The sequence below is a fragment of the Musca autumnalis genome, unplaced genomic scaffold (genome assembly GCF_047663935.1).
Source record: "Musca autumnalis isolate F117 unplaced genomic scaffold, ASM4766393v1 scaffold_3, whole genome shotgun sequence".
NCBI lineage: Eukaryota > Metazoa > Arthropoda > Insecta > Diptera > Muscidae > Musca > Musca autumnalis.
The window spans coordinates 147,874,789-147,900,936 of record NW_027411866.1 but is presented as its reverse complement, the minus strand read 5'-3'; the positions used below and the strand labels follow the sequence as shown (position 1 = coordinate 147,900,936).

The window sequence follows — 26,148 nt, the reverse complement described above, 5'->3', positions numbered from 1 at the left end:
CTATTTTAAAGTCCCATTTTTATACCCCCAGCCATTGGGATAAGGACGGTGCGGCTGGCAGGTTGGTGCGCACGATAACTCTCGAACGAAGATACCGATCAGGTCAAAAATTTGGCATTCGAGATTTTTTTTTCAAACTTAGTTTAAGTTCGAAGATGGATCGCTAAAATGGTGCGCACGACAAATCTCGAAGGGAATAACCAAATCGGCATAGAACGGATTCCACACAAAATTCAGAAAAAGTGAAGTTTCAGAGCTTTTCTCGGATCGATTTGAAATTTCTTCAGCAGTTTGTCTTTACGGCCCCTTTACGACGGTACAAATTTTGTCGGGGGCAAGTCCATACTTCCTGAGATAATGCCTTAAAAGCTCCAAGAAACCTTGACGGCAACAACTAGAATGGAAAATTGGCAAGATAACCAAACTTTGCACATCGTATTATTTCATCTAGTCATGTATCAGGTTGGAATATGTACTATATCGGTCCAGCTCTTCGGGTACCTCCAACACAAAATTTAGGAAAAGTGCAGCCTAACAGCTCATTTCGATTTTTTTTAAATTCGTTCCAAAAAGTTCTTCTTGAAGGCCCTGTTACGACGGCGCAACTTGTTTTGGGAGGGCAAGCCCACTCTGCCTGAGGTAAAGGCCCAAAATCTCAAAAAAGCCTGCCGGTACCAACTACATTGGGTAGTACATAAGATAACCGTCGAAGGGATAAATCTACCACAGTCTCTCTTTTAAATGTTTGGCAACATGTTTTGTGTGCGGCCCTAGTTAAAACGGTAAAAATTTGTTCGAGGCAAATCCATACTTCATAAGAAAGCCCCTGGAAACATCAGAAATATTTTGTTTGCTTCTTTTCTTTAGGTCCGAGGCTGAGGGTATATCTCTGCCGGCACTGCTGACTGATATTTTCTACTTGTTTGAAGCAATCTTAAGCATAAGAATAAAACATACGATTTTCGAGGTCCATAAAATTTAAATTTCTGGTAAATAACTTCATTGAGCCAAATCACTTTCTATCGAGCGATTTCCTTAGCTTTGAATAATGGAAATGGTCAGTTTGGGCAAAATCCAGGCAACATGGTGCATTATTCCACATTTTTTCGCTTTTAATCGATAGAGCGAAACCGTGTCATCCATTTTTGAGCCCGCACCTCTTTAAAAATATTGTATTTCATGTAAGTAAATATGGGCAGATAAGAAATCACGGAAATATTAATTAGCTCTTATATTTTAAAAATTCCGGTGAAATCCCGGATTCCCGGGAATGGCAATTTTATGATTCGCTTTTCCCGGGAATGATAAAAACCGGGAAAACCCAAAATCCTACGAGAGGCCAATAAGTGTGGAATTTTCAAAAATATATTAAACGAGACCAATAAACACGGATTTAAAAAAAATATTTTATGAAGGACCACCAAGCCAATAAGCCTGAATCTTTTAAAAATATTTTACAAAGGGCCATTTGAATTTTAAAAAATATTTTATGAAGGGCCACGAGGCCAATATTTTTTTAATGTTCACAAGTCAACCTCAAAAAAATAATTTATTTCAATAAGTTCTGTATAATAGAACATTGGTGGCGTTGTTTTATTGGGATAGCTGTTGCAATTTTGTTTTTTTTTCGTTCTTTTTTTTTTTTGAATAGTCTGGCTTAATCCCGTTGGAAAATTTGTGCGCACGATAACTCTTGAAGGAAGTAACCGATTTGGTCCATACTTTCAATATGGACTCCATCGATCCACTCCTTCGGGTACCTCCCACACAAAATTTTGGAAAATTTCAGATTAGGGCCATCTCTCGAATCGCTTTGATTTTTGTGTTATCAACTTGTACTCACTGCCCTCCATACGACGGTAAAAGTTTCATCAGGGGCAAGTCCATACTTTCTGAGAAAATAGCCTGAAAGTTGCAAAAAACCCCTATGACACCGTGTGAGGTGGTTGGAGCGCAAGATAACTTACGAACGGATCTGCCGATTCGGTCCAAAATTTGGCCTTAGTAATATTTTGTCCAAACATAGTTCAAGTTTGAAGATAAGCCATATCGGTCCACTCCTTCAGGTATCTCCCCCACGAAAGTCCCAAAATGTTCGGAAAAATTGTTCGTACGGTAACTCTTGAAGGGAGTGGCCGAATTGGTCTATATTTTACACATCGTAATATATCTACCAGATAGAGATCAGGGTCAAATATGGACTATATTTGTCCACTCCATACGGTACCTCCCACACAAAATTTCGGATAAGTTCACTTTAAGACCTGATATCGAATCACTTTGATTCCATTCCTTTTAGTATTTCCTCCGCAAATCTTTTGATCTTTAATCCTAATCAACATTTTCGTCGGTTCAAACGCCCAAAAATTTTAAAACCCCCTAAATACATAGTATTTTGGGAAAAAAATTGTTTCAATATACACAGGCTGAGGGTATATCTCTGTCGGCAAAGCCGACTGATACTTTTTTACTTGTTAATGTTTTAAAACAACTCATTTATTAGTGGAGAAAGTTTTGCATTCTTCGCCAGAGGTAAGGCAGGAAAGACAAGTTTTCGATCTTCATCAACACCCTTGTTTCTGTGTTATATTTATTTAATAAATTATGTAATGCTTTTATTATTATAAAATTTCCTTTAGATCAACATTCATTGTCAGTGTCAATGCCAATGTAACTACCATGCGTTTATCAATAGGTGCTAAAGAGCTATAATTCCCCTAATTATATGTTAATTCTCACAGACATTTTGTAGACAGAAAGACACACCGGCAAACACACGACAAATGGTCAATAGACACCAATACTCATACACTGGAATTTTCTGATTGTGTTTATCGTTTCTTAATGATGATATCATTTGTAAGTTTTATGTAATGTTTATCTTATCTTCTAATTATATTTAAACTATGTAATCCGCTTTAAAACTACCGCGATGTATTTGTGTGCGTTTAATGAATTTAATACACGGCATGTAATTCTATTAAAGGATATGAATGTTTTCTGAAAAAATTGGCTTTTTAACTATGTGTTCCATAGATTATTTATACAAAAGAGTTTCGTCTTTGCTTAAAAAAAAAAACTAACCGCCTGTTCATGTACATATGTCGCACGAAAACCTGTACGAAAGGAAAGCAGTCGCTCGCTTCCGTTTAAAAATGCGTTCATGTATTTCGCAAACTATCGTGCGACTGCCGTTACGTATCCTATGCGAAATACTACTAATTTGAATGTACATTTGTACAACTATGTTCCATAAATGAGAGCCAAATGAGAAATAAAAACAAAATCCACATATACATACAAGCCTTGGAATATGTGTGATTTGTTTTGTTTGAAAAATAAAATGTGTCGGTATTTTGAATTACTTTATTTGATTGATTTCCTCAAAATAATGAATGAAATCTCCATTAAAACGTGTCTATAAATTTTTTATTTTGTTTCAAGAATATGTTGCATAAATTTGTTTTAAGATTTTCGGTGTTATTCGCGAGTTTACGTTGTACTCGGCAGCTACAAAGCAAGTGAGTGATTTTGACATTCTCTTTCTATAAGAGGCAGTCCTTTCGAAATACATAAACCCAAATTTAATGGAAAAGTGTACGTTTACGTGTTATTTCGTATGTCTTGTCGGTCACATAGATTTTCGTTTCGAAGGTGTTTACATGGACAGAAAATGATTTTTTTCCACTTCCGAAGCGCAAGAAACCTTTCGGTCGACATACATGAACAGGCTGTAAGACAAATATATATTTGGAACTTCTAGCCAAAACAGCGGTTACGAGTCTTAGATAACAACATTTTATATTAAAATATTTTGATTTTATAACAAAATTATTTGATCGAATTCGATGAGAAAAAACGTGACACATCATTCACAACAAATCACTGATAAGTTTTTTTTTCATTCCTCAAAATTTATAATTAAATGTAATTGAACCTTAAACATGTCCATTTGGAAATTGAGTTTCTCATACACTGTGAAAACACAAAACTAAACCATCATTGAAACGATAATTTATAAAAATCAAGGAATATTTTCAGAAAATCTATTTTTCAATTACTAAAAGGGAGTCACCGCGGTGAAATGGTATTCACACTAGGGTTAAGACTTGTTGACATTTTGTCTCAAAAATGGTTTCCTGTAGCAAGAATGAATGGATTTGTGCCAATTATTGACTAATAACGTTTATTCTAATTAAGTATTAACAAGTAAGAAAAGCGTTAAGTTCGGTCGGGCCGAACTTTTTATACCCTCCACCACAAATTTCAGCCATTTCGGTGGATTAATGTGGCCACAACCTTCAAAATACCGAAATTCGGAAGGTACCGTTCTATGGGGGCTATATGATGGCGTGGACCTATACCTACAAATTTCTGGGGGAAAGTTTTATACGCATAAAGAAGACTAAATACCAAATTTCAGACATCTCAGTGTGATAATGAGGCTAAAACGTTCAAAATATCGAAAATCGGGAGATATTGTATTATGGGGGCTATATCAACACGTGGACCTACGTCCTGCTCAAAACATTTGCAACTGGAATGACTACTTCACTTTTTATATAGTTCTGAAGTAATTTATGGATTTGAAATGCAAATATTTTTGTAGGTTGATTGCTTATTGACCCCTTTTTAAAGTTTTAAAAAAGAATTGGCAGTAATTGCACTTATTTTACAAAAATACACGAAACATAGCTCGAACTCACTTTTGGCCCTGCTCAAAACATTTGCAACTTAGAAAATTTTATTCAAAATCTGAAGATATGATTTGTGTTTTGATAATATATTGTGAGTTTAACCTTTTATTTATTATCTGGACATATCATAAAGGTATCCAGGTAACTATATAAATTAATATATCCTTTTTAATCCTGTCTCTAAGGATAATTATTAAATACTCAAGTTTTATTAGATATTTAATAGTGTAGAATCCATTTTAGGGTCCCGGAAACTTTTATATGAATTCAGATCACTTAAGCTGATCGGGTCCGATAAGAACACAAAACATATTTGCAAAAAATTACTAGTTTTACGTGGTTATACATACGTTTAGTGGCGGTATTATGCCAAAAACCGCACTTATACGACATCTGAGGTGTGTACGTGGTGCGATTTCGACAAACTATATGTCTGGTTAGTTTTTAAATCCAATAAATATCTCGACCTCATGCCTCTAGTACCATCTCTGTCCATGAAAATACCTCCAGGTCAATATAAAACACCATCTTCCTTTTGGGTCAACTTTTTTGTATAAGGGGACAAATTCGATTATCATTCGACTTGGTGATCAAGTACATTTTTTCAAGTCATATATCTCAAATATTGATTTATGTCGGCGAAAAATACTCGATTTTATAACTCCAAATTCAATTCCAAAATTTTTGCAAAATTTATATGACAAATGGAACTTTTCTTGGAAATTACTGTTTTCCTAAAATTTGCCCATATTGGTACAGCGGTATCTATGGTATGTATCAGATGGTTTTGTATAGATTTATCGATTTAAAGCCTTTATTTAACGTCTGTTGAAGGCCTCTGAGGGATCTGCTTAATAATTCGCATCATTATTTGATTATCCCCTGCAGTAGATCTAGTTGTACATACACCTCCTTCCCATCTTACCACAATTTTAGTACTTTTTACGCGGTATACATCTCAATTTTAAATATTGTCATTTTCTTATATTTATTTCTGGACTGCGTTGGATCCACAATTTTCAGAAATAAACATTTTTCATATCTTTGATACAAATTTCGGACCATAACTTTTGTTTTTATTAAAAAATTAGAAATGTCTTGTTTTCGGCATACTTGTCTGTCAAAATTAAACCTACGCGGCATAACATGTATTTCTCATGAAAGCTTTTTGCCCCCCTTCTTCTGATTAAAAACTATCTTATGCCAAACCATACAAAAAACTGAACAAAAATTAGGTAATAAATATTCGAACCACGGAGTTGCATATGTTTTGAGCAGGCTAAAACACGTGATCCTCCGACATTTCACACATTTCTGTAACATAAGTGTTAAGAACTGAATAATCATTATAAAATCTTGAAAGTAGGGTCAATAAAGAATCAAATTGTAAAAATAAATATATTTCAAAACATAAAATGTTCTTAAAAATAGTCTAAATGTGATATAGGCATCTGAGTTGCAAATGTTTTGAGCAGCACTGTATATAAACATTCAAATGGGTCTAATATATGATATAAATGTATTATTTATCATTATATCCTACTAGAGGTCCGCGTTGCTGGCCCTTGAAACAGTTTTATGTTATCTTTTCTTGCATCGCTAAATAGTCGGGAAGTACAAGTGACTATAAATAAAACATTTTTAGAAATATTGGAGTCGATATGCAAGTTTAACATGCCAGCAAAGAACTGATGACTTGAAGCATGCATTTATTTCATCTGCTGGAATACAATAACTGGAAGTGTATGCCTGAAATCCTTCAAGAATCGACCTAAAGCTTCTAGGGAATTTTTATATGTCATCGTACATTTGTTCCAGATGATAATCTATCTATATATATAAAATTCTTCGAGTCTGCCATGATGTTCGAAATTAAACACCTCCGAAACGGCTGGGCCGAATTCCACGAAATTTTGTATGTGGAGTTTTTAGGTCTGAGAATAGGTTTTTAGCTATTTTTTATACTGGTCAGTTGAGTGACCAGGGTACCTTCCCCACAATTTTTTTTAAGAAAACGTGAAATCAAAGATATTTTTGAACATATTGTTCAAAAATTGCTTGCAATACTATGGTAATAATTGTCTTGATCCTGAATGGTCATCTCGTAAGTGGAATATCGCGGTCAGCTCAATTTTTCAAAATTGTATAATTATAGATAATATACTTAATTTTAGTAAGCGTGACTACAAAAGCACTATAAACACTGGCTTCAATAAGTGGGAATGCGCGATCAACCCCACATTTTGGTATACAGTACAACCCCGATAATGTTAAATGTCGCTTGACCGAAGTTCCAAAAAAATCGATTGAGAAATCAGACAAAACCTAATTTTAAAGATCGTTAAATAACTAGAACGTCTAAAAAATTAGCATTGGTCACTAAAACGACAGTCTAACAATGCGGTGTATCTATAATCTATCTAAATGTATGTCAAGTTCTTTAAGACTGACATGATGTTCTAAATTAAACTTCCGAATCGGCTGGAGAATACCGAAAATGGAGTCGGTAGGGGATCTCCCCCACATCGCGTTTAAACAAATCGCGAAATCTCAGAGATTATTAGACATATTAGTATTCAATACATCACCAATGGTGGCCTCTGCCTCTGGCAGAATGCCGCGATTATGTCCCATTTTTGAAAACTTTATTCATGCTGCAAACACGCCATGAACGTTGACTTCAGTGCTTGGAATAACTCGATCAAGATCACGTTTTTTATACAGCAAAGTCTAGATAAATTCAACTAGCATTTTGAATTCATTTTTCATGAATCACTGATGGTTACATGTTTAGGAGCTTAACTAATAACATATTCAGTGAATCAGCACTTTGTTAACAAGAAGTAAAAACGGCGTTAAGTTCGATTGCGCGGAACTTTTTTACCATTCACCACAATTTATATTGAAACCAGATTTTAGCCATTTCGGTTGGATAATGTGGCTGAAACCTCCAAGGGCGACCAAATACCAAGTATAGCCATATCGAAAATCGGGAGGTACCGTTCTATGTAGTCTATATAAAACCGTAAACATGTACCGAATTGTCTATGTGGGAATGTCTTCTACCCACAATGAAGACTAAATACCAAATTGTAGCCATGACGGTGGGAAACCTCCAAACTGTTCTATGGTACCTATATCCGAACGTGAACTTATACCAACAAGTCTCTGCCTCTTTACTATAGAAAATCATGAGGTACCGTTCTATCGGAGCTTTATCCAAAAGTGGACCTGTAGCGACAATACTCTGCAGGAGTATTTACGACCCCCAACGGACACCAACAAACCAAATTATAGCCATTTCAGTTTAATAATTTGGCTAAAATCTTGAAAATACCCAACATCGGGTTCTTTATCAAAAACTGGACACAGAATGAGAATGCTTATACCCCAAGGAAGACTAAATCCTATTTAATGGCGAATACCGAAAATCGGGTGGTACAGTTCCATGGGGTTTATATCAAAACATGGACCGGTAAATTCCGGCAATTCATAAAAAAGTTCAATATTAAATATTGCGGCTGTATCTTGATTTCAGCTGAAGAACAGCGCTACCTTAACTCATTTTTATTCTGATCAAAAAAATCGAAGTGTTACAAACGGAAACAAAAAGTTAGTTGTACCCTTCATCTTATGGTGGAGGGTATAATTAAAAGAATTTTCTATTTTAAATCTGGAGATACTATTACTGGAGATACTATTACATGACGTCAATTCGGTTCGAAAATCGCAACATTTCATTCGTAATTCGATTATTCTATTTGTAATTCAAATTATTCCATTTGTTATTCGACTATTCTATTTGTAATTCAAATGATTCCATATGTAATTCGAATTATTCCATTTATAAAAAGGAAAGGAACAAAAACGAACAAATGGAATAATTCGGATTACAAACAAAATAGTTCGAATTGCAAGTAAAATAAGTCGAATTACAAATGGAATAATTCGAATTACAAATATAAAAATTCAATATTCAATAATTAATTCAATAATTCTCGAATTACAACTAAAATGATTCGAATTGAATCTGTAAAGGTGTAGATATATAAATATGTAGATGGGTTATAAATGTTTACACGGAAAACTAAAAACGGGCCAGCAACGCGGACCGGGTCAGCAAGTATATATATAAAATTCTCCTGTCACGGTGTTTGACATTGAACACCTCGGAAACGGCTGGACCGAGTTTGGTCAAATTTTGTATGTGGAGTTTTTAGGTCTGAGAATAGGTCGTAAGCTATTTTTTATTCGGCTAAGTGTAGTGACCGGTGGTCCTCCCCTAGAAAATTTTTTAAGAAAACGTGAAATCCAAGATATTTTTGACCGTACTGTTTAAAAATTCTTTGCAAATTACTTTGGTAATTACTGTCTTGACCCTGAATGGTCATCGCGGAAGTGAAATATCGCGGTCATCCAAAATTTTCAAAAATGTATTATTTCAGATAGTACACCTAATTTTGGTAAGCGTGACTATAAAAACGCTATAAACACTGACTTCAATAAGTGGGATAGCGCGACTAACTGCACATTTTGGAATAAAGTAAAATCCCGATAATTTGAGATGTCACTAGGTCGAAATTCCAGAAAAATCGATTGGGAAATCAAACAAAGTTATGCAAAATGTTCAAAAATAGCGGCTTAGATATGTTGATACATGTATGTATGTACAATGCAATGGTAATTGTGGGTTATACCATCATTGGAATCAGAATACCGCGGTCGTGTCCGATTTTCGAAAACTTTATAATTACGGATAACGTCTTCAAATGTGGGAAGTGAGACTTCATAAACGCCATGAACATTGATTGTAATCCTTAGAATAGCTAGATAAAGATAAACTTTTTGAATACAGCAATCTCGATAATTCCAACTATAATTTATAGAAGTCCCCGAAAGGACACGAGAGACTTCTCTCATACCATTGAGTGCACGGAGATTCATCAAATGTCGCCTACATTACGCTGAGCGGTATTTTGCAAACGTTGCATACAAGTAAAAATGGCGTTACGTTCGATCGAGCCGAATATTTATACTCTCCGCTTTAAATCATTTTCAAACCATATTTCAGCCATTTTGTTTGGATAATAAGGTTAAATCCTCCAAAAATACCGAAAATAGGCCGGTACCGGTTTATGGGAGCTATATCCAAATAATGACAGTTCTCTGCAGGAATGTTTACGACCCCTAACGGAGATCTTCAAAATACCGAAAATCGGTAGGCACCGTTCTATGGAGGCTATATCAAAAGCTGCATGTATGCAGTTCATTCTATTTGGGTCACATTTCCTATCTTCAATTTGGGGATACAATTTCATGAGGGTTATGACAAAACATCTAAAGGAATGCCTAATTATGGAGGTATCAATGATAGGTAGATAAATAAATAGATTACTAAGAATCCAACCCCGGAGAACCCAAACAACGGGCCAGCAAAGCGGACCGGGTCAGCTAGTAATATACATATATAATTGTTCCACAAACATCCCATAAGGGACAAGGGAGACTTCTCTCATATCAATGAGTGCATCCCGATTCATATTAGCTCAATGATATGGGACCTACAGTTTATCGCCGAGTCCGAACGGCGTGTCCAAGACACCACTTTTGTAGAGAAGTTTTACATGGCTGAAATACTCAGGAAATGTCGCCAACATTACTGAGGGGTATTTTGCCACCGTTGAAAAGTGTTTTGATGTTGCCAGGCCATATATACCTGAAGAAGCTATATCTATCGATTTGTTGCGTTCTAAACACTTGCTTTCCAATCAAACCAAAGCTGCGTTATGCATAACATCTGGCATTTCCATAGATCTAGCGATCTATTCTGATGTGAAACCGACCTCCATACCAAATTTCGTGACGATCAGTTCATAATTGCGGGCTGGAGTTTGATTACAATTTACAATGGACAGACGGACACACTGACGGACGGACGGACACACATCTCAAAATCGCTTTATCTCGCCTCGTAAATTATTTTCTAACGGATACGCTCGTAAGTTTTTTAAATATAGCGTTTTAAAAAATAGAGCCTAAGGGAGGCATCCCGTCCCCTCCTAAATTTAACAAAATATGCAGCATCGGCACAGTAGTTACAGGGATACATATTTATAAAAGTTGGCGTGGTCGTGTCTTTAGGCCCCAAATTAGTATTTAGGGTCAGAGATCCAAGCACCATTTCTCACCGATACGTTCGCCAGTTTTGTTAAAATAGCTTTTCTAAAAAATATAAAACCTATTTTCACTAGGGTGTCCAAAAAACCGGTTTTTTCAAACAAAACGGTTTTCGGTTAACCGAAATTTTCAGTATTTTCAAAAACCGGTTTTCGGTTTTCAAAAATATTCAAAACCGGTTAACCGGTTTAAACCGGTTTTGTAAAATACGTACAAAATTGCTCATAATTGATAAATATTTGATAAAAAAAATGTGCGGCAAGGGGTAAATTAAGTATAACTAATTCGTTATTATATAATTATCTGACAATATCCTTGTTATTTAACATTCAACCTTAAAGTGGAGAGAGCAAACATAAGTCACAAATTGTGCTCTAAGAATAGTAAAAGCCCTTACAAATATACGATTGTGTACCAAAGGAATTAAATTTACATTTTATCTCCTTCTTGCGTTGAGAACCTCAAATTATCGTGCCGGAATCAAAATGTACTTTGTTATCGGTACCCTTTACAACCTTAAATTCGAAAAGTTCTTAGTTTAATGTAATAATTCAAAAACGTATGAATAAGGTCATTCAAACAACCGTGTGATATTACGTATACGCAGTTTTTTCATAGATCATTCAATTGAACTATATTGAAGTTGTGCCATTTTACACAAAATATTTTCAAGTTTAAAGGTATCTGGACATTTAAAATTTAGCCATACCTTTTGTTAGTTAAGTTTAGTTTACTTTCAAGAATACAAATGTAATGAAATTTTAAAAATTTTACTACTTTTTTAAAACCGGTTAACCGACACAAATAACCGGTTTTTTCGGTTAACCGAAAATTACGTTTTTGGCGAAAACCGGTTTCGGTTTTGTAACTCAAAACCGGTTAACCGGTTTCGGTTTTGGACACCCTAATTTTCACCATCTTGTGGGATTGGATCTGTGGTATCATCGTCTTCGCTACTATTGGATACCAGCAGATTGGAGAAATGTTCCTTCCATATCCTGAGCACGCTATCTGTATCTGTTACCAGATTACCTTACTGGTCTCTACAAGAGGAGGCCTGTACCGAAGCCATCAGTTAGATGTTTCACTCTATGGTAGAATGTTCGGACTTCATTCTGGGTCCTGTACAACTCGATTTTTCATACTCCCGCTTTTCTCATTTTCTCCCGATATCTCTCTCGTGCTACTGATTGTAAAGTAGCTCTATATGCCGCATTTTTCTCTTCAGTAGCAGCACGACACTCCTGGTAATACCATGAATTCCTTTGTGGAGGTCTCTGGTATGCAAGTATGGATTTTGCGGCTGTTTACATGGAGTGAGCAATCAATGTGGTCCGAATCAAAGTTTGCGCCAAGCAAACAACAAGCTCGAAGCTTCCATCTATCACAACATGATCAATTTGATTACTTGTTCTTTGATCTGGAGACAGCCAGGTGCCCTTATGAATATCGAGATGCTTAAATCTGGTACTGCTAACTACCATGTTTTTTGCAGCTGCAAAGTCTATCAGCCTCATATCATTGTTAGATGTTTCACAGTGGAGACTGAATTTCCCGACTGTTGGGCCAAAGATATTCCCCTTTCCAATTTTGGCATTAACATCGCCTAGAATAATTTTAATGTCATGGACAGGGCAACGGTCATATGTTTCTTCTAAGCGCTCGTAAAATATATCTTTGTCTGTTCGTCCTTTTCTTCAGTGGGAGCATGAGCGCAAATAATGCTGATGTTGAAGAATTTAACTTTTATTCGAATTGCAGCAAGTCTTTCATTCACTGGGGTGAAGCTGGATACCAGATGTTTTAGTCTCCGACTAACTACAAATCCGCAACCAAATTCATGCTTTACGTCATGTCAGCTATAATACAGTGCGTCACCTTTAGGTGTTGTTGTGACGCCTATCAATCCATCGTATTTCCTGTATGGCAGTAATATCGGCCTTGTACTTTTCAAGTACGTCTGCCAATGCGAAGACCTTCTCTATAAAGAGTGCGAACATTCCAAGTGCAGATTCGCAGATCATGGTCCTTAAAACGTTTGTGGGGTTCGACAACTTTAGAGGGGTTTGTTTTTTCATAGTAGGCTGTTTTTTCTAGGGGAGGGTTACTAGCCCGACGCCCAAACCCAAGTTTTTATGGGTGAACGCGCGGCACATGTTAGCTCACTACCTTTAACGGGTGTTAAAGTCAGTTTCCCAGGTGACACCACGGGGTGAGATGAAAGAGGGACCAAGATACATCCTGGGCTTTGCCATGTTAAACCCGGTCAGGATCGTTCCTTGGTAACTTCCATCCCTTACATCACCCAAAACAATGCGTTAGTTAATTGATTTGTAATTAGCTACGACTACCAACAATTACTATAAAAACCCGTTATTTGGTAATGGGATTTTTGCTGGGTTCAGACATAGTTTACAGCGGACATTATTTATTAAATATAATTGTTGTCTTATAAGGACGAAGGTCATTTATTTGTGAGAGTTTTATTTAATTGAATTAATTGAGCTATAATTACCTAAGGAGTTTTGTATTGAAAAAGTGATATCTAGAGAAGTCCACACACATCCATTTGAAAACTTGTATGCATACTAAACTTATTGCAAATTTGCAGTTGTGAAGTATTTTTGAAGCCTTTTTACTATCAAGTCAACCTAGTGTCTCTGGTCTTCCTAGAATACTTCTTCAATACACACATACATACAAATCGAAGAGGATTTTTCTTCATGAATCGTAATGCCTTTGAGTTCAGAAGTTTGATAGATTGGCAGTGGCTTAGAACGCTAAGACGTCGACAACATTTTCTGTTTGTTGGCTGAGGTTTGAACCTGCGACCTCTCCAACAAACAGACAATGTTGCCGACTCAGCTTTTGTCTAGCACCACATCTAAATATGCCTAATGAGCTGAATTAAACCACCAGCGAAACGATCGTACCATATTGGTTGGATGTGTGTGGACTTTGCTAGATATCACTTTTCTAATACAAATCAATTAATTCAATTAAATTAATTTTTTAAATTATTACAGATTGAGTCCATAATGTTACTCATCTATAGGACATAGCGTTGAAGTAATAGATGTTAGCCTAAAATCATCAAAGTTAGAACTTCGTCGCGAACACATCATGCACAGGGGTACTGGTGTAAAGTATCACATCCCCGTCCCGACTATAATCTGTTGTTATAGAAACTATTGTTTCTGAGAAGATTTTGCTTTGAAATATCATGCTATAATTCTGTAATGTTCAAGAAATTTTTAAAACATTTACAAGGATACTACTCTTGAAATTTAATGTTATAGAAGTTCAGCTTTGCATTTCTAAAGAAATATAAACGTGGAAAATTTACTTAAATCTACCACAATATTTCTTTGAGTGTCTCAACTAATTAAATGATAATCCCACCGTTAAAAAAGACCGAACGCATGCAGAAGTGTACTCTATTTATATAAAAAAACAATTACATATCAATCAAATCACGTCACAAAATGTTGGACAATTCGATACAATCAATCAAATCCCAAATACAAATAACAAAAAAAAAAACAATACAACAATAACAAGCAAATCACAAGAAGCGACAAGACAAGAAATGTAATTCGAACAAAAATTCACCAGAAAATTGCGAAAAACTCAAATTAGTTTTTGGCTGGACATTAAAGTTAACGGTATGAAATTGTTAAAAAATTACAAATAAGAAAAAAAAAATTTAAAAATAATTATTACAAGAAAAAGGGATAATTCCACAACAAAACGAAACGATATATGTACCTCGAAAAAAAACTAATAAAAAATTCTAGACATAACCTAAAAACTATATAACGAAAAATTGTGGAACAATACTAACTTCTTTCTATCCTTTCTTCTTCTTGTCTCTCTTGCAGCAGTCAAATATCTCAAAGCGATAGCAGTGAGTTTATCTCTATCAAACCGCCTAAGAAATCAGCATCCTTCTCCAAGCTACCACCATCCACATCACCAAATTCCTCATCTCCGCCCTTATCACCCACCGGCGCCGGCCCTTTGGTACGTTATTCACCCGTCCGCAGCCCATGTGATTCATGTGGTCATCATAATATACCCGTCATGACACATCCCATATCACCATTGGCTAAATCTCAAACAAATTTAGAATTAATGGAATCGAATAATGCACGGCAGGCTCTTTTGCCCGCCAACAACAACAGCCATGATGTGCACAGAGATGAAGCTGCATATTCATCATTACCCCATACCCTGCAAGTTTCACGAAGACCTTCGGTGCTGTTACAAGAAATATTAGGTGGTAAAAAGGAACATGGAGGTGGTGGTATATTTTCAAGGAAAAAATCCACAGCCCATGCTGGGTAAGTGAAGGACTGACTGAGTGGAGAAGGATTTTGAATGATTATATTGAATTATTTTCGATTAACTTTTAATTACAGTAACCTCAATGGAACCGTAACGGGAAGTACAATCACAATACAGGGTGATAGTGGAGGAGCAAAAAGTTTCCAAGCCAAACAACAAATCGAGAAAAATCGACGTCAAGGAAAGTAAGTAAATTAATCCTTTAGGAAATGGATAAATGTATTTTAGGTGGAGAGTTAGGATACATTTTGGATCGCATGATAACAAAAATATGTCATAGGAATGAAATTTTATGAATCAGTTTATCCAAAATGTTATCTAAAATATTAACTAAAGTGAAATATAACCAAATCATTATCAGGGCAATAAGAAGATATTCTAGAAACTAAGGGGTTGTAAATCAATGCATCATGTCCCGAGAAAAAAGTACTCTAATAAAGACAAATGACCCAATTGTCCTCATAGAAGCAATTCCAGTACTTAAAATAAAAATAGGTAAAAAAACTTTTTAAGTTAAACGGTTTTATGTTAAACATACATTGCAATGTTTAAGATAAATGTACTAAAAACCAAAAAATAATAAAATAGATACAGTCGTGGGAATTATAAACATATGCATAGACTAGACTAAAATAAAACCGTGGGGCACGTTGATTAAAATGTTTGTTTTGTAATGTTACACTATAATTAGGCAGTTGTTCAACCGACAACGATGGACGTGTGATAAGTAGGGCTAGAATGTGAAAACAAGCTCGATTATAAACGAGTTTTAGGGTTTCATAGTGGTGAGCGAGTAGTACTTTGTCGATTAAAGACAAACTACGAGCAGTGAAACGCTTCCTCGCCAGGCAGCAGTGTGAATGTCCAACGATAAACTAGTTGAAACATCTCTTTTATTTACATGGAGTGTATAACTATTGGAATTTCCATGAGCAAGAAATAGTAAGTAATTTCCTCACCGTCTGCGGGCCAACTGCCTAACGACGAATTAAACGATTCTTCTATCGCACATTAAGTCGATAATTTGTAGACAATTGACGTGCCCCACGGTTTTATTTTAGTCTAGTCTATGCATATGTTTATAATTCCCACGACTGTATCTATTTTATTATTTTTTGGTTTTTAGTACATTTATCTTAAACATTGCAATGTATGTTTAACATAAAACCGTTTAACTTAAAAAGTTTTTTTACCTATTTTTATTTTCTAGTTTTTAGTTTTTATTTCGCATTCTGTTTAATTCGTTTAGTGCTTCATTATTGCAAGGTTTCTTGCCCGTTAGTTTATTGCAGTCCAACTCCTCTATACGTAGTCCCTGCAAAGATCTTACTCTACTAAGAGCCACGTAGGCTTGACCATCTTCAAACAGTTTCGCACCTAAGTATACGACTGCGTGATCCACAGTGCTGCCCTGCATTTTATGTATAGTAGAAGCCCAAGATAGTATTGAAGGCAACATTCTTCTTTCAGCCGTCCCGTAATTGTACTTAGCTGGAAACTGTATGGCTTTCGAGTGTATAAGATGTACTATATAGTGCACTGTATTCTTCTTGTCAAGCCCTTTTATTTGATACCCATATTGGTGGGATTGATAAAAAATTGTTATCAGCCATTTGGTAGCGGCGGCCATCTTAGATTTCAATTTTGCATAGTAAATTGTATTCTACTTGTTGAGACCTTTCATTTGATACCCATTTTGAGGGGATTGATAAAACCTAAGTTATACGCCATTTTGTAGAGGCTGCCATCTTAGATTTTAACTTTATATAGTACATTGTATTCTACTGGTTGAGCACTTTCATTTGACACCCATATTGATGGGATTGATAAAACCTACGTTATCCGCCATTTTCAATTTTTTCAATCTTTTATAGTATATTGTATTCTGCTTGTTGAGCCCTTTCATTTGATACCCATATTGATGGGATTGATAAAACCTACGTTATCCGCCATTTTGTAGCGGCCGCCATCTTGGATTTAAATTTTTTATAGTATATTGTATTCTGCTTGTTGAGCCCTTTCATTTGATACCCATATTGATGGGATTGATAAAACCTACGTTATCCGCCATTTTGTAGCGGCCGCCATCTTGGATTTCAATTTTTTATAGTATTTTGTATTCTGCTTGTTGAGCCCTTTCATTTGATACCCATATTGATGGAATTGATAAAACCTACGTTATCCGCCATCTTGGATTTCAATTTTTTATAGTATATTGTATTCTGCTTGTTGAGCCCTTTCATTTGATACCCATATTGATGGGATTGATAAAACCTACGTTATCCGCCATTTTGTAGCGGCCGCCATCTTGGATTTACATTTTTTATAGTATATTGTATTCTGCTTGTTGAGCCCTTTCATTTGATACCCATATTGATGGGATTGATAAAACCTACGTTATCCGCCATTTTGGATTTCAATTTTTTATAGTATATTGTATTCTGCTTGTTGAGCCCTTTCATTTGATACCCATATTGATGGGATTGATAAAACCTACGTTATCCGCCATTTTGTAGCGGCCGCCATCTTGGATTTCAATTTTTTATAGTATATTGTATTCTGCTTGTTGAGCCCTTTCATTTGATACCCATATTGATGGGATTGATAAAACCTACGTTATCCGCCATTTTGTAGCGGCCGCCATCTTGGATTTCAATTTTTTATAGTATATTGTATTCTGCTTGTTGAGCCCTTTCATTTGATACCCATATTGATGGGATTGATAAAACCTACGTTATCCGCCATTTTGTAGCGGCCGCCATCTTGGATTTCAATTTTTTATAGTATATTGTTGTTGAGCTTGTTGAGCCCTTTCATTTGATACCCATATTGATGGGATTGATAAAACCTACGTTATCCGCCATTTTGTAGCGGCCGCCATCTTGAATTTATAATGATAATGAATAAATATCACCAAAATCCAAAGTGTATACAAAATTTCAGATTAATCGGTTGACAGGAAGAGGGTGAAATTTGAATTACTAAATTTGACCCAAGAATAAATAATAAATAAAACAAACGGGGTGAGCTAAATAAAACCATTTAAAAATATGAAACTTTAGTAGGAATAACAAGTAAAAAAGCATTAAGTTCCGGGCCGAACTTTTATACATTCCACCATGAAATATATATTAGTTAATTTTCCTTCATTTCCTCAATTTTAAATAGAGATATTTTGAGATCTCGGGAACCCAAATGCCTATATAAGGTCTGCAAATGTATAAAAAAATTATTCAAACGGGCGCCACCTTTATGTGGGGTCTATATCAAAGTGTGGACCTATGTTGACAATTTTGGTGGAGAAACATCAAATGTCAAATTACAGATAGCTCAGTCAACACATGTAGCTAAACTCCCGACAATTGGACATTTTTGGCGGAGAAGTGTGGGACCACTTTGAACGTCAAATGTCAAATAAGAGGTTGTTCCGTCAAAATACCTAAAATCAGGAGGTACCGTTACAGTAAGGCTATACATAAATTGAACCTATGTTGACAATTTTTGGTGAAGATAATTTGTGACTTCTGGGAACCTCCAAAGTCAAATTACAGGTTGTTCCGTCAAAAATGTTGCTAAAACCCTCAAAATACCGAAATCGGGAGCTATCGTTATATGGGGACTATACCGAGATATGGCCCTATGTTGACAATTTTTGTTGGAGATGTTTTTTGAGCACTGCGAAGCTCAAATGTTATAGGTAGTTCGGCCAAATAATGTAGCGAAAACATCAAAATACCGAAAATCGGGAGGTATATTGAAAATTTTTGGTGGAGATATTTTGTGACCTTTGAGAACCTGAAACGTCAAAGTACATGTTTTGGTTCCGCCCTCGACTGATATGTGTGAATATGGCATGTTATTCTGTTGTTGTACTGTAAATTTTCACCATGGGGAGTCTCTAGGGTTTTTGCTACTGGAAAAAAGGAAAATCGGCCTGAACGACACGCCTGACTTCATTAAAAGGGGCTAAATTTTTAGTCCTCTGGTACAATATGTGTGGTTAATGATAGATTGAAGACAATTGTCAAATGCTCAGGGTTCATATAGTTGCTTAAGTATTGCCGCAGAGATTGTGAATTGTGCCAAAGTTTTGGATAATTAATTAGCGTTTCGGATGACTTCTGCATCTTAAATTGTGGTTGAACCTCTTCGTCTAGAGGAAAGTCTTCTCTTTATCCTCGAGAAGCTTGGCATGGTTGACGAAATCGAAAGCTTTCGATAGGTAAAGAGCTGATGTAGTCCTAGACTAGTATGCGTGGATATGGCGTGTAATGCTGTTGTGGTACTGTGCATATTCCGAAATCCATGCTAATATTGGTCAACTGGGAAACAGCTTCTCATCGTAGGGAGGAGTAGTACTTTAAAATCTTTGCTACTGACGTCAGGAGGGAAATCCACCCTGCCAAGTTTGCAGGCTTCTGGTATAATATATGTGGCTAACGATAGGTTGAGGACACTTGTTAAATACTCAACTCCGGGTTGATCCAGTTGCTTGATATTCCGTGTGGCCCGAATCGCCCATCGTAAATTGTGGTGGTACCTCGTCAGCTGGGAGGACTCATCTTATAGGAAAGAATTGTAACTAAGGATTGAATTTCGACTGCATAATTTTTACAATTCATTAACCTCTCCTCGTATTTGTTTACTGCATGTTACTCCGATAGGTTCGTAACACGTATATTGCATTTGAGTAAATGGGTGAAAGCGGAATGTAGACCACAAACAGTGTCAGTAAACCTTTGTAGTGTTCCTCTTCCCAACAACCGTCGGGGTGTCCGTAACCTTTTAGTATCCCCCGTACTTTTCTTCGGAGAACTTTAGAGGTGCCCTTAACCCTTTGGTGCCTCCAGCATTTATTTTGCGTAAAATCTAAGGTTCTACGCTAAATAAATGCTGGTGTCCGTAACCCGTACTAATTTTTCGCAGAACCATAGACGTGTCCGTAAGCCTTTGGTGTCTCACGCATTTATTTTGCGCACAACCTTAGAAGTTTCCTTAACCCTTTGGTGCCTCTCGTGCTTTATTCTTCGCAACCCTTTGGTCTTATAGGTCGTAACACACTCCTCTTCGCCCTATTACTCTCGGGGTGCTCCATAAACTGCTGGTTAAAATAACATGCACAGCTATTCGGGCAGCTGTCACTATCACGCCCTTGAAAGTAACAGCCGTCTATTGTGCACTTAGCCGCGTATGCTGCCTCGGCTGCTAATCTATTGACATCAAGAGTAAGTTCCCTAACTCTTGGGTCTTCACGGTTTGCAAGACAAAGCTCATCACGCTGATTTTCTAGTCCAGTCGACTCTGCTGGGAAATTTGGTCTAATTACGAGTATTCGACCAGTAGGTATGTAGTTAACGACTGCAGCTGTGATGATGTCCCGGAAAATTCTCTCAGCTACCCAAGGATCTGAGATAATTGGCAGCTCTCTGAAGCGGTAAATTTGCCAAATTTTCTATAGCTTTGTCCCAGGATTAGAAAAGTACGGTGTTCAAAGCTTATGAAGTCAAAAGGTCCGTTAACGGAGAATGATAGGAAGGTGGTCTGTGCTAAACGAAATGACGGTTTGCCAGGACACGTCATTTATAAGACCGGGTACCGAAATGCTGATGTCTGCCGAGTTGTGTCAATTCCCTCTTATCTTTGTAGGAGCGTCTTCGTTCACCGTGCAAAATGTGAAGCTATCAATTTGCTCGGCCAGCGCTGCACCTAACACGAAATGCTAAAGCTCATGAAGCTCGTTGATGTCCCCTAGCACCAGACGGTTATTGATATCCAAAAGCGAACTAATAGCAGCCATATAACGCAGGACAAAACTAGTCATTACACATTAAACACTGTTACCTCGGCTGTTCCAAACTCTATACCGCTATATCAGTATATTCCGTTTATGGGTCACTAGAGTCAAACTCATGCGAAATAGGTATGTAGTGGACAGACTGGTGTATAAGGAGACAAGTCCTCATCTTCCGCTAATTAAAAAAATCCTTCCACAAAACGTTGTTTTCATCGCAACGTTGCAAGCTACAGCTGATGAAGCGCTGATGGATGGTGGATACCATGATGTTTCCCCGACTAATAAAATCTACAATATCCCTAATCAATAACATGTGATGTAAGAAGCTGCGTCTGTTGTTGAGAAGACTGCTGGGGTTTCTCGTATTCCGACGTAGAAGTTGAAAACACGCAGCAAACAACAAACTAATTCCTATCACAGTAAGCCTGGAAGTGACTAAAGTCAGAGCAGCCATTACATCTCACCGATGTTGACATGTGTTGGATGCGGATCAGGCAAACGGAACTGACCCATGGCCCGGAGTTCTTATCTATTCCGACATAGACCGAACGAGTTTGGAGAAGACATTCCGGGATATATTGCCGCTCCCATAGTGAACTAATATACGAGTTCAAACACATACTTGTCGAAGATTTTTCTGAGTCAATCTGGTGCATAGAACCGGTCACCGTGGGATTGTCACGTTCTTATAAAATTAATGGTGCTTCATGCCAGATCACTTTCACCCATGATTAAATAGAAGAGTAGGCATCGAACATTGGGAGGTATATTCTCCTCATGGGACGCCAACTAGAGCTTTTAGGATTTCACGTTCTGATTAATTTGGGTGACGTGCGAATAGAAGTGTAGTAAAGGCGTTTATCGAAGACTACCCCATGTATTTTTTTTTTTATACCCTCAGCCTTTAGGCTATGAAGGGTATATACACTTTCATACGGGCAAAATGTGCCTCATCGAAATAATGGTTTTAGACCCCAAGTATGTTTGGAAGAAATGCGTTTCAGACAATTTGGAGTCGATTGAGCAATGTCCGTCCGTCTGTCTGTCTGTCTGGCTGGCTGGAGCGCACGATAACTCTCGAAGGGATGAACCGATTCGGTTCAAATTTTGGCTTTCGTAATATTTTGTCCAAACTTAGTTTAAGTTCGAAGATGAGCTATATCGGTCCACTCCTTCCGGTACCTCCCCCACAAAAATTCGAAAATGTTCGGAAAATTTGTACGCACGATAACTCTTGAGGGTGTAACCGATTTGGTCCATACTTTGCCCATCGTGGAGCGTGTACCAGATTAGATCAGGTTTTAATATGGACTCAATCGGTCCACTCCGTCGGGTACCTCCCACACAAAATTTTGGAAAAGTTCAGTTTAGTAACATCTCTCGAATCGCTTTGATTTTTGCTTTAGCAACTTGTATTCACTGCCCTCCATACGACGGTATAAGTTTCATCAGGGGCAAGTCCATACTTCCTGAGAAAATAGCCTGAAAGTTGCAAAAAAACCCCTATGACACCGTGTGAGGAGGTTGGAGGGCAAAATAACTCTCGAACAGGTCTGCCGATTCGGTGAAAAGTTTGGCCTTAGTAGTATTTTGTCCAAACATAGTTCAAGTTCGAAGATAAGCCATATCGGTCCACTCCTTCAGGTACCTCCCCCACAAAAGTTCAAAAATGTTCGGAAAAATTGTGCGTACGATAACTCTTGAAGAGAGTGGCCGAATTGGTCCATACTTTACACATCCTAATATATCTACCAGATATAGATCAGGTTCAAATATGGACTATATTTGTCCACTCCATCCGGTACCTCCCACACAAAATTTCGGATACATGTTCACTTTAAGACCTGCTTTCGAATCACTTTGATTTTTGTTGAAGCAACTTGCATTGCTGCCTCAATTGCGATGGTAAAAGTTGTTTCAGGGGCAAGTTCATACTTCTTGAGCAAACATCCCTGAAGTTCTAAAAAACCCCTATGGTACCATATGTAGTGGCTGGAGATCCATTCTTTTTAGTATCTCCTCCGCAAAACTTTTGATATTAAATCCTAATCAACATTTTTCTCAGTTCAAACGCCCAAAATTTTTAAAACTCCCTAAATACATGCGTTTTTGGAAAAAAATTGTTTTAATATACACAGGCTGAGGGTATATATCTGTCGGCAAAGCCGACTGATACTTTTTTACTTGTTTTGATTATGAACAGTGGAGATAAGCCCGCCATGGACGAAAATTTCAAGCTGCGCAGAGGAAAAAAGGTCTCTCTAACATATATCCCAAACATATTTTGCAGCAAACATACATATACTTGTTTGCAACCAGTCCCAAACATAACATATGTTTATGTCCTGCAAACAAATGTATGTTTGGGTGCAAACAAATATTTGTTTGGATGCAAACAAATTTACGTTTGGGTGCAAACAAATATTTGTTTAGATATAATATAAATACAAACCCAAAAGCCACAAAAAAACAAACACATGCACCAATGGGCGCATACTGAGAGCAAGGGAGCGTAAATTTCAATGTAAAACACATTGAAATGTATGCTCACTAACATATACACACATTTATAAATGGTGGTGGTTTATTGAAATGCATCGGAATACAAAACACAAAAGCAACAACAGACACATAGATACATAAAAAAATTCAAAAAAAAATACATAACAGACTTTAATATAGAAAAACGGAATGAAATAATTTATAAAAAGTCACACTTTTCAAAAGCAAAATATATATAGAAACCTCGTTGAACGCTTCTCCTTAGTTGTGAAATAAAACACATTTTCCTCTATGTTAAAATCATCAGCGGGAAATCGGCATCTGGAATCAAATGATTATAAAATGTAATAAATAGGTACATCCATATTTCAAATATATGTACATATGTATGTATATGAAAAATGTATTGATGTAATTGCCAATATTAAATGCGATTTCTTCCTTGTCCAATAAAATATTTCCATTTACCTTTTTGATTCAATTATAAAATGTCCAATTATAAAATGTATTGGGCTTTTAATTTACTAAAAAACACCCTTTCTTTAAGAAAACACAATACACTAATTTATTCACTCACTTTACCGTCTTTACTCAACGATTGTATTTAGAAAATTGAAGAAAAAAAGAACAACATAATTCATACCAATTTATTCTTTTCCACTTCGCTTGCAACGTTGGTTAACAACAATAAAGCTCGAAACAGACATGTTTGACCGCATAAACACCACCACACAACACCAGCCGCGAGAGCCCTGTTGTTACTCTCTTTGACAAAAATCCTCTCTCCACCCATAAAAAATATGTTCTAACATACAAAATATGTGGGTACCCAGACAAATAAAATAGAGATATGTTACAAAATGTTGCAAAAATATATTTGTTTGGATACAAACAAATTATGTTTGGATCCAAACATATATTTGTTTGCAACCAGTCCCAAACAAATCCAAACATATTTCTAACATATATTTTCCTGCGTGTGTGTATTGACTTAATATTGACATAGTAGATTTTGCCGGAAATTATCATATTGGTCTCTGAATAATACTTTAAAGTAACTAATCCTGCTACCACTATAAATTTTCAATTTCTTTCTTTTCCAGTGATGCCATAAGTGCCGCTCTTTCAGCGACATATTGCAAGGTATTGGTACTGCTGGGTGTTTGTCTGCCAATAACAGAAGTTATAACCGAGAAAATACCCACCTATGTCTATCAGGGATTCTATGTTTATCTCTATGTGTGTAGCATAGTGTTTGTAACATTTTTATATGTCTCAGCGTTTCGAAATCGTACACTTATAAATGCGCTAAAAAGTTATCGTATGTATTTACAAAACGGCACTTTGAAACTTCTTTTTTAATGACCATCAATTTACAGATGAGCGGAATAACGTCCTGCTAAAGCACAAAGTAACACATTTTGGTAGTTTCTATTTAAGAGTGGGTGCCATAGCTTTTGCCATTGGAACAATGGTTTATTCGGGTCTGGAATTTGGTCAATTCTTTGAGTTAAATGGCCATCCCGGTTGCCGTGATGTATTTATTGCCATAACACCTATATGTCGTATGGTCTTGTGTATAGCTCAGGTACAATTTATTTTTCTGAATACAACTTATTTGGATATGGCTCGTCATAAGGTGTTCTCGCGATTTGGTCTGATGCATATGGTGGCCACTAATCTATGTGAATGGTTATATGTTTTGGTGGAAGAAACAAAACATGAAATATTCCATATTGGTCATCATGAAGGGGGTTCGGAGCATCATGACACAGGTGCTGGTTCACATGGTGCTGATGTAAATTGGACAGCGGTAAATGCAACATTGCATCATACTCAGCATCTTGGAGAAAATGCCAAAAATAGTACCATTGCAGCGGTGGTGGGACATGTCCTGCACAATGTTACAGCGGCAGCAGCCACAACAACAGAGGCGGCAGCTTCCGTGGCGGGTCATGGCTGTTCTCGTACCACAATTATGGGAGCTTTGGTGCAGGTATCAAAGATAATTTTATATTTTTTTAACTAAATCGTTAATTTGCGTTTTTTTCTCCTAGAAATTATCCCCCTTCCTCTTCCCCTGTACAATTGAATATTCTCTCATTTGTGCTGTTATTCTCTATGAAATGTGGAAAACTGTAAAATCTATACCGGATATTGATAAATCACGTAAAAATTCCGTAAAACCGGTACACCAAAAACCAGCTCATCACTTTTCGGTGGATTGTTCCCAATCCCATAGAGGTCTATTCTTTGGTATTTTAATTATTGTCATGACCATTATTTCCATGATTATGTACTTTGTACTGTACATGCAACCGGGTTATGAACTAATTGCCACTCAAGAGGTTACGCTATGGGAAACTGCCATCTACTTATTATGTTCTGCAGCAATTGTAACGGGTAAGACATATACATACATATTTTGAAAGTAAGTTTGGATTAGTTATGATTTAATTTCTACTTCTTTAGGCATGATATTAATGCGGGACTTGAGATATATCAAGGATACGGGTGATGAACATCATTCCATGGAATTGGATAATCTCTTACTTATAGTGGCCCAAACAGGTAAGAAATGATCAAAAATCGTGTTCATTTGTAATGAATAGCAGTTCACGAACGAACTAG

General features: G+C 36.5%; 1 protein-coding gene across 3 annotated transcripts in view; it reads left to right on the top strand.

The window, feature by feature from the left end:
- The window catches only part of OtopLb (Otopetrin-like b), a 57,293-nt gene that overhangs the window by 30,107 nt on the left and 1,038 nt on the right, over positions 1-26,148 (top strand). For 2 of the 3 annotated variants that reach the window (XM_073974748.1, XM_073974747.1), the window contains exons 2-7: positions 14,756-15,217; positions 15,296-15,406; positions 24,621-24,838; positions 24,897-25,513; positions 25,575-25,920; positions 25,990-26,088. In XM_073974748.1, the coding sequence (XP_073830849.1) occupies positions 14,756-15,217; positions 15,296-15,406; positions 24,621-24,838; positions 24,897-25,513; positions 25,575-25,920; positions 25,990-26,088 (1,853 nt within the window). Of the gene's footprint in view, positions 1-14,287; positions 14,540-14,755; positions 15,218-15,295; positions 15,407-24,620; positions 24,839-24,896; positions 25,514-25,574; positions 25,921-25,989; positions 26,089-26,148 lie in introns of those variants that run through there. The other variant, XM_073974749.1, reaches the window with a different exon arrangement.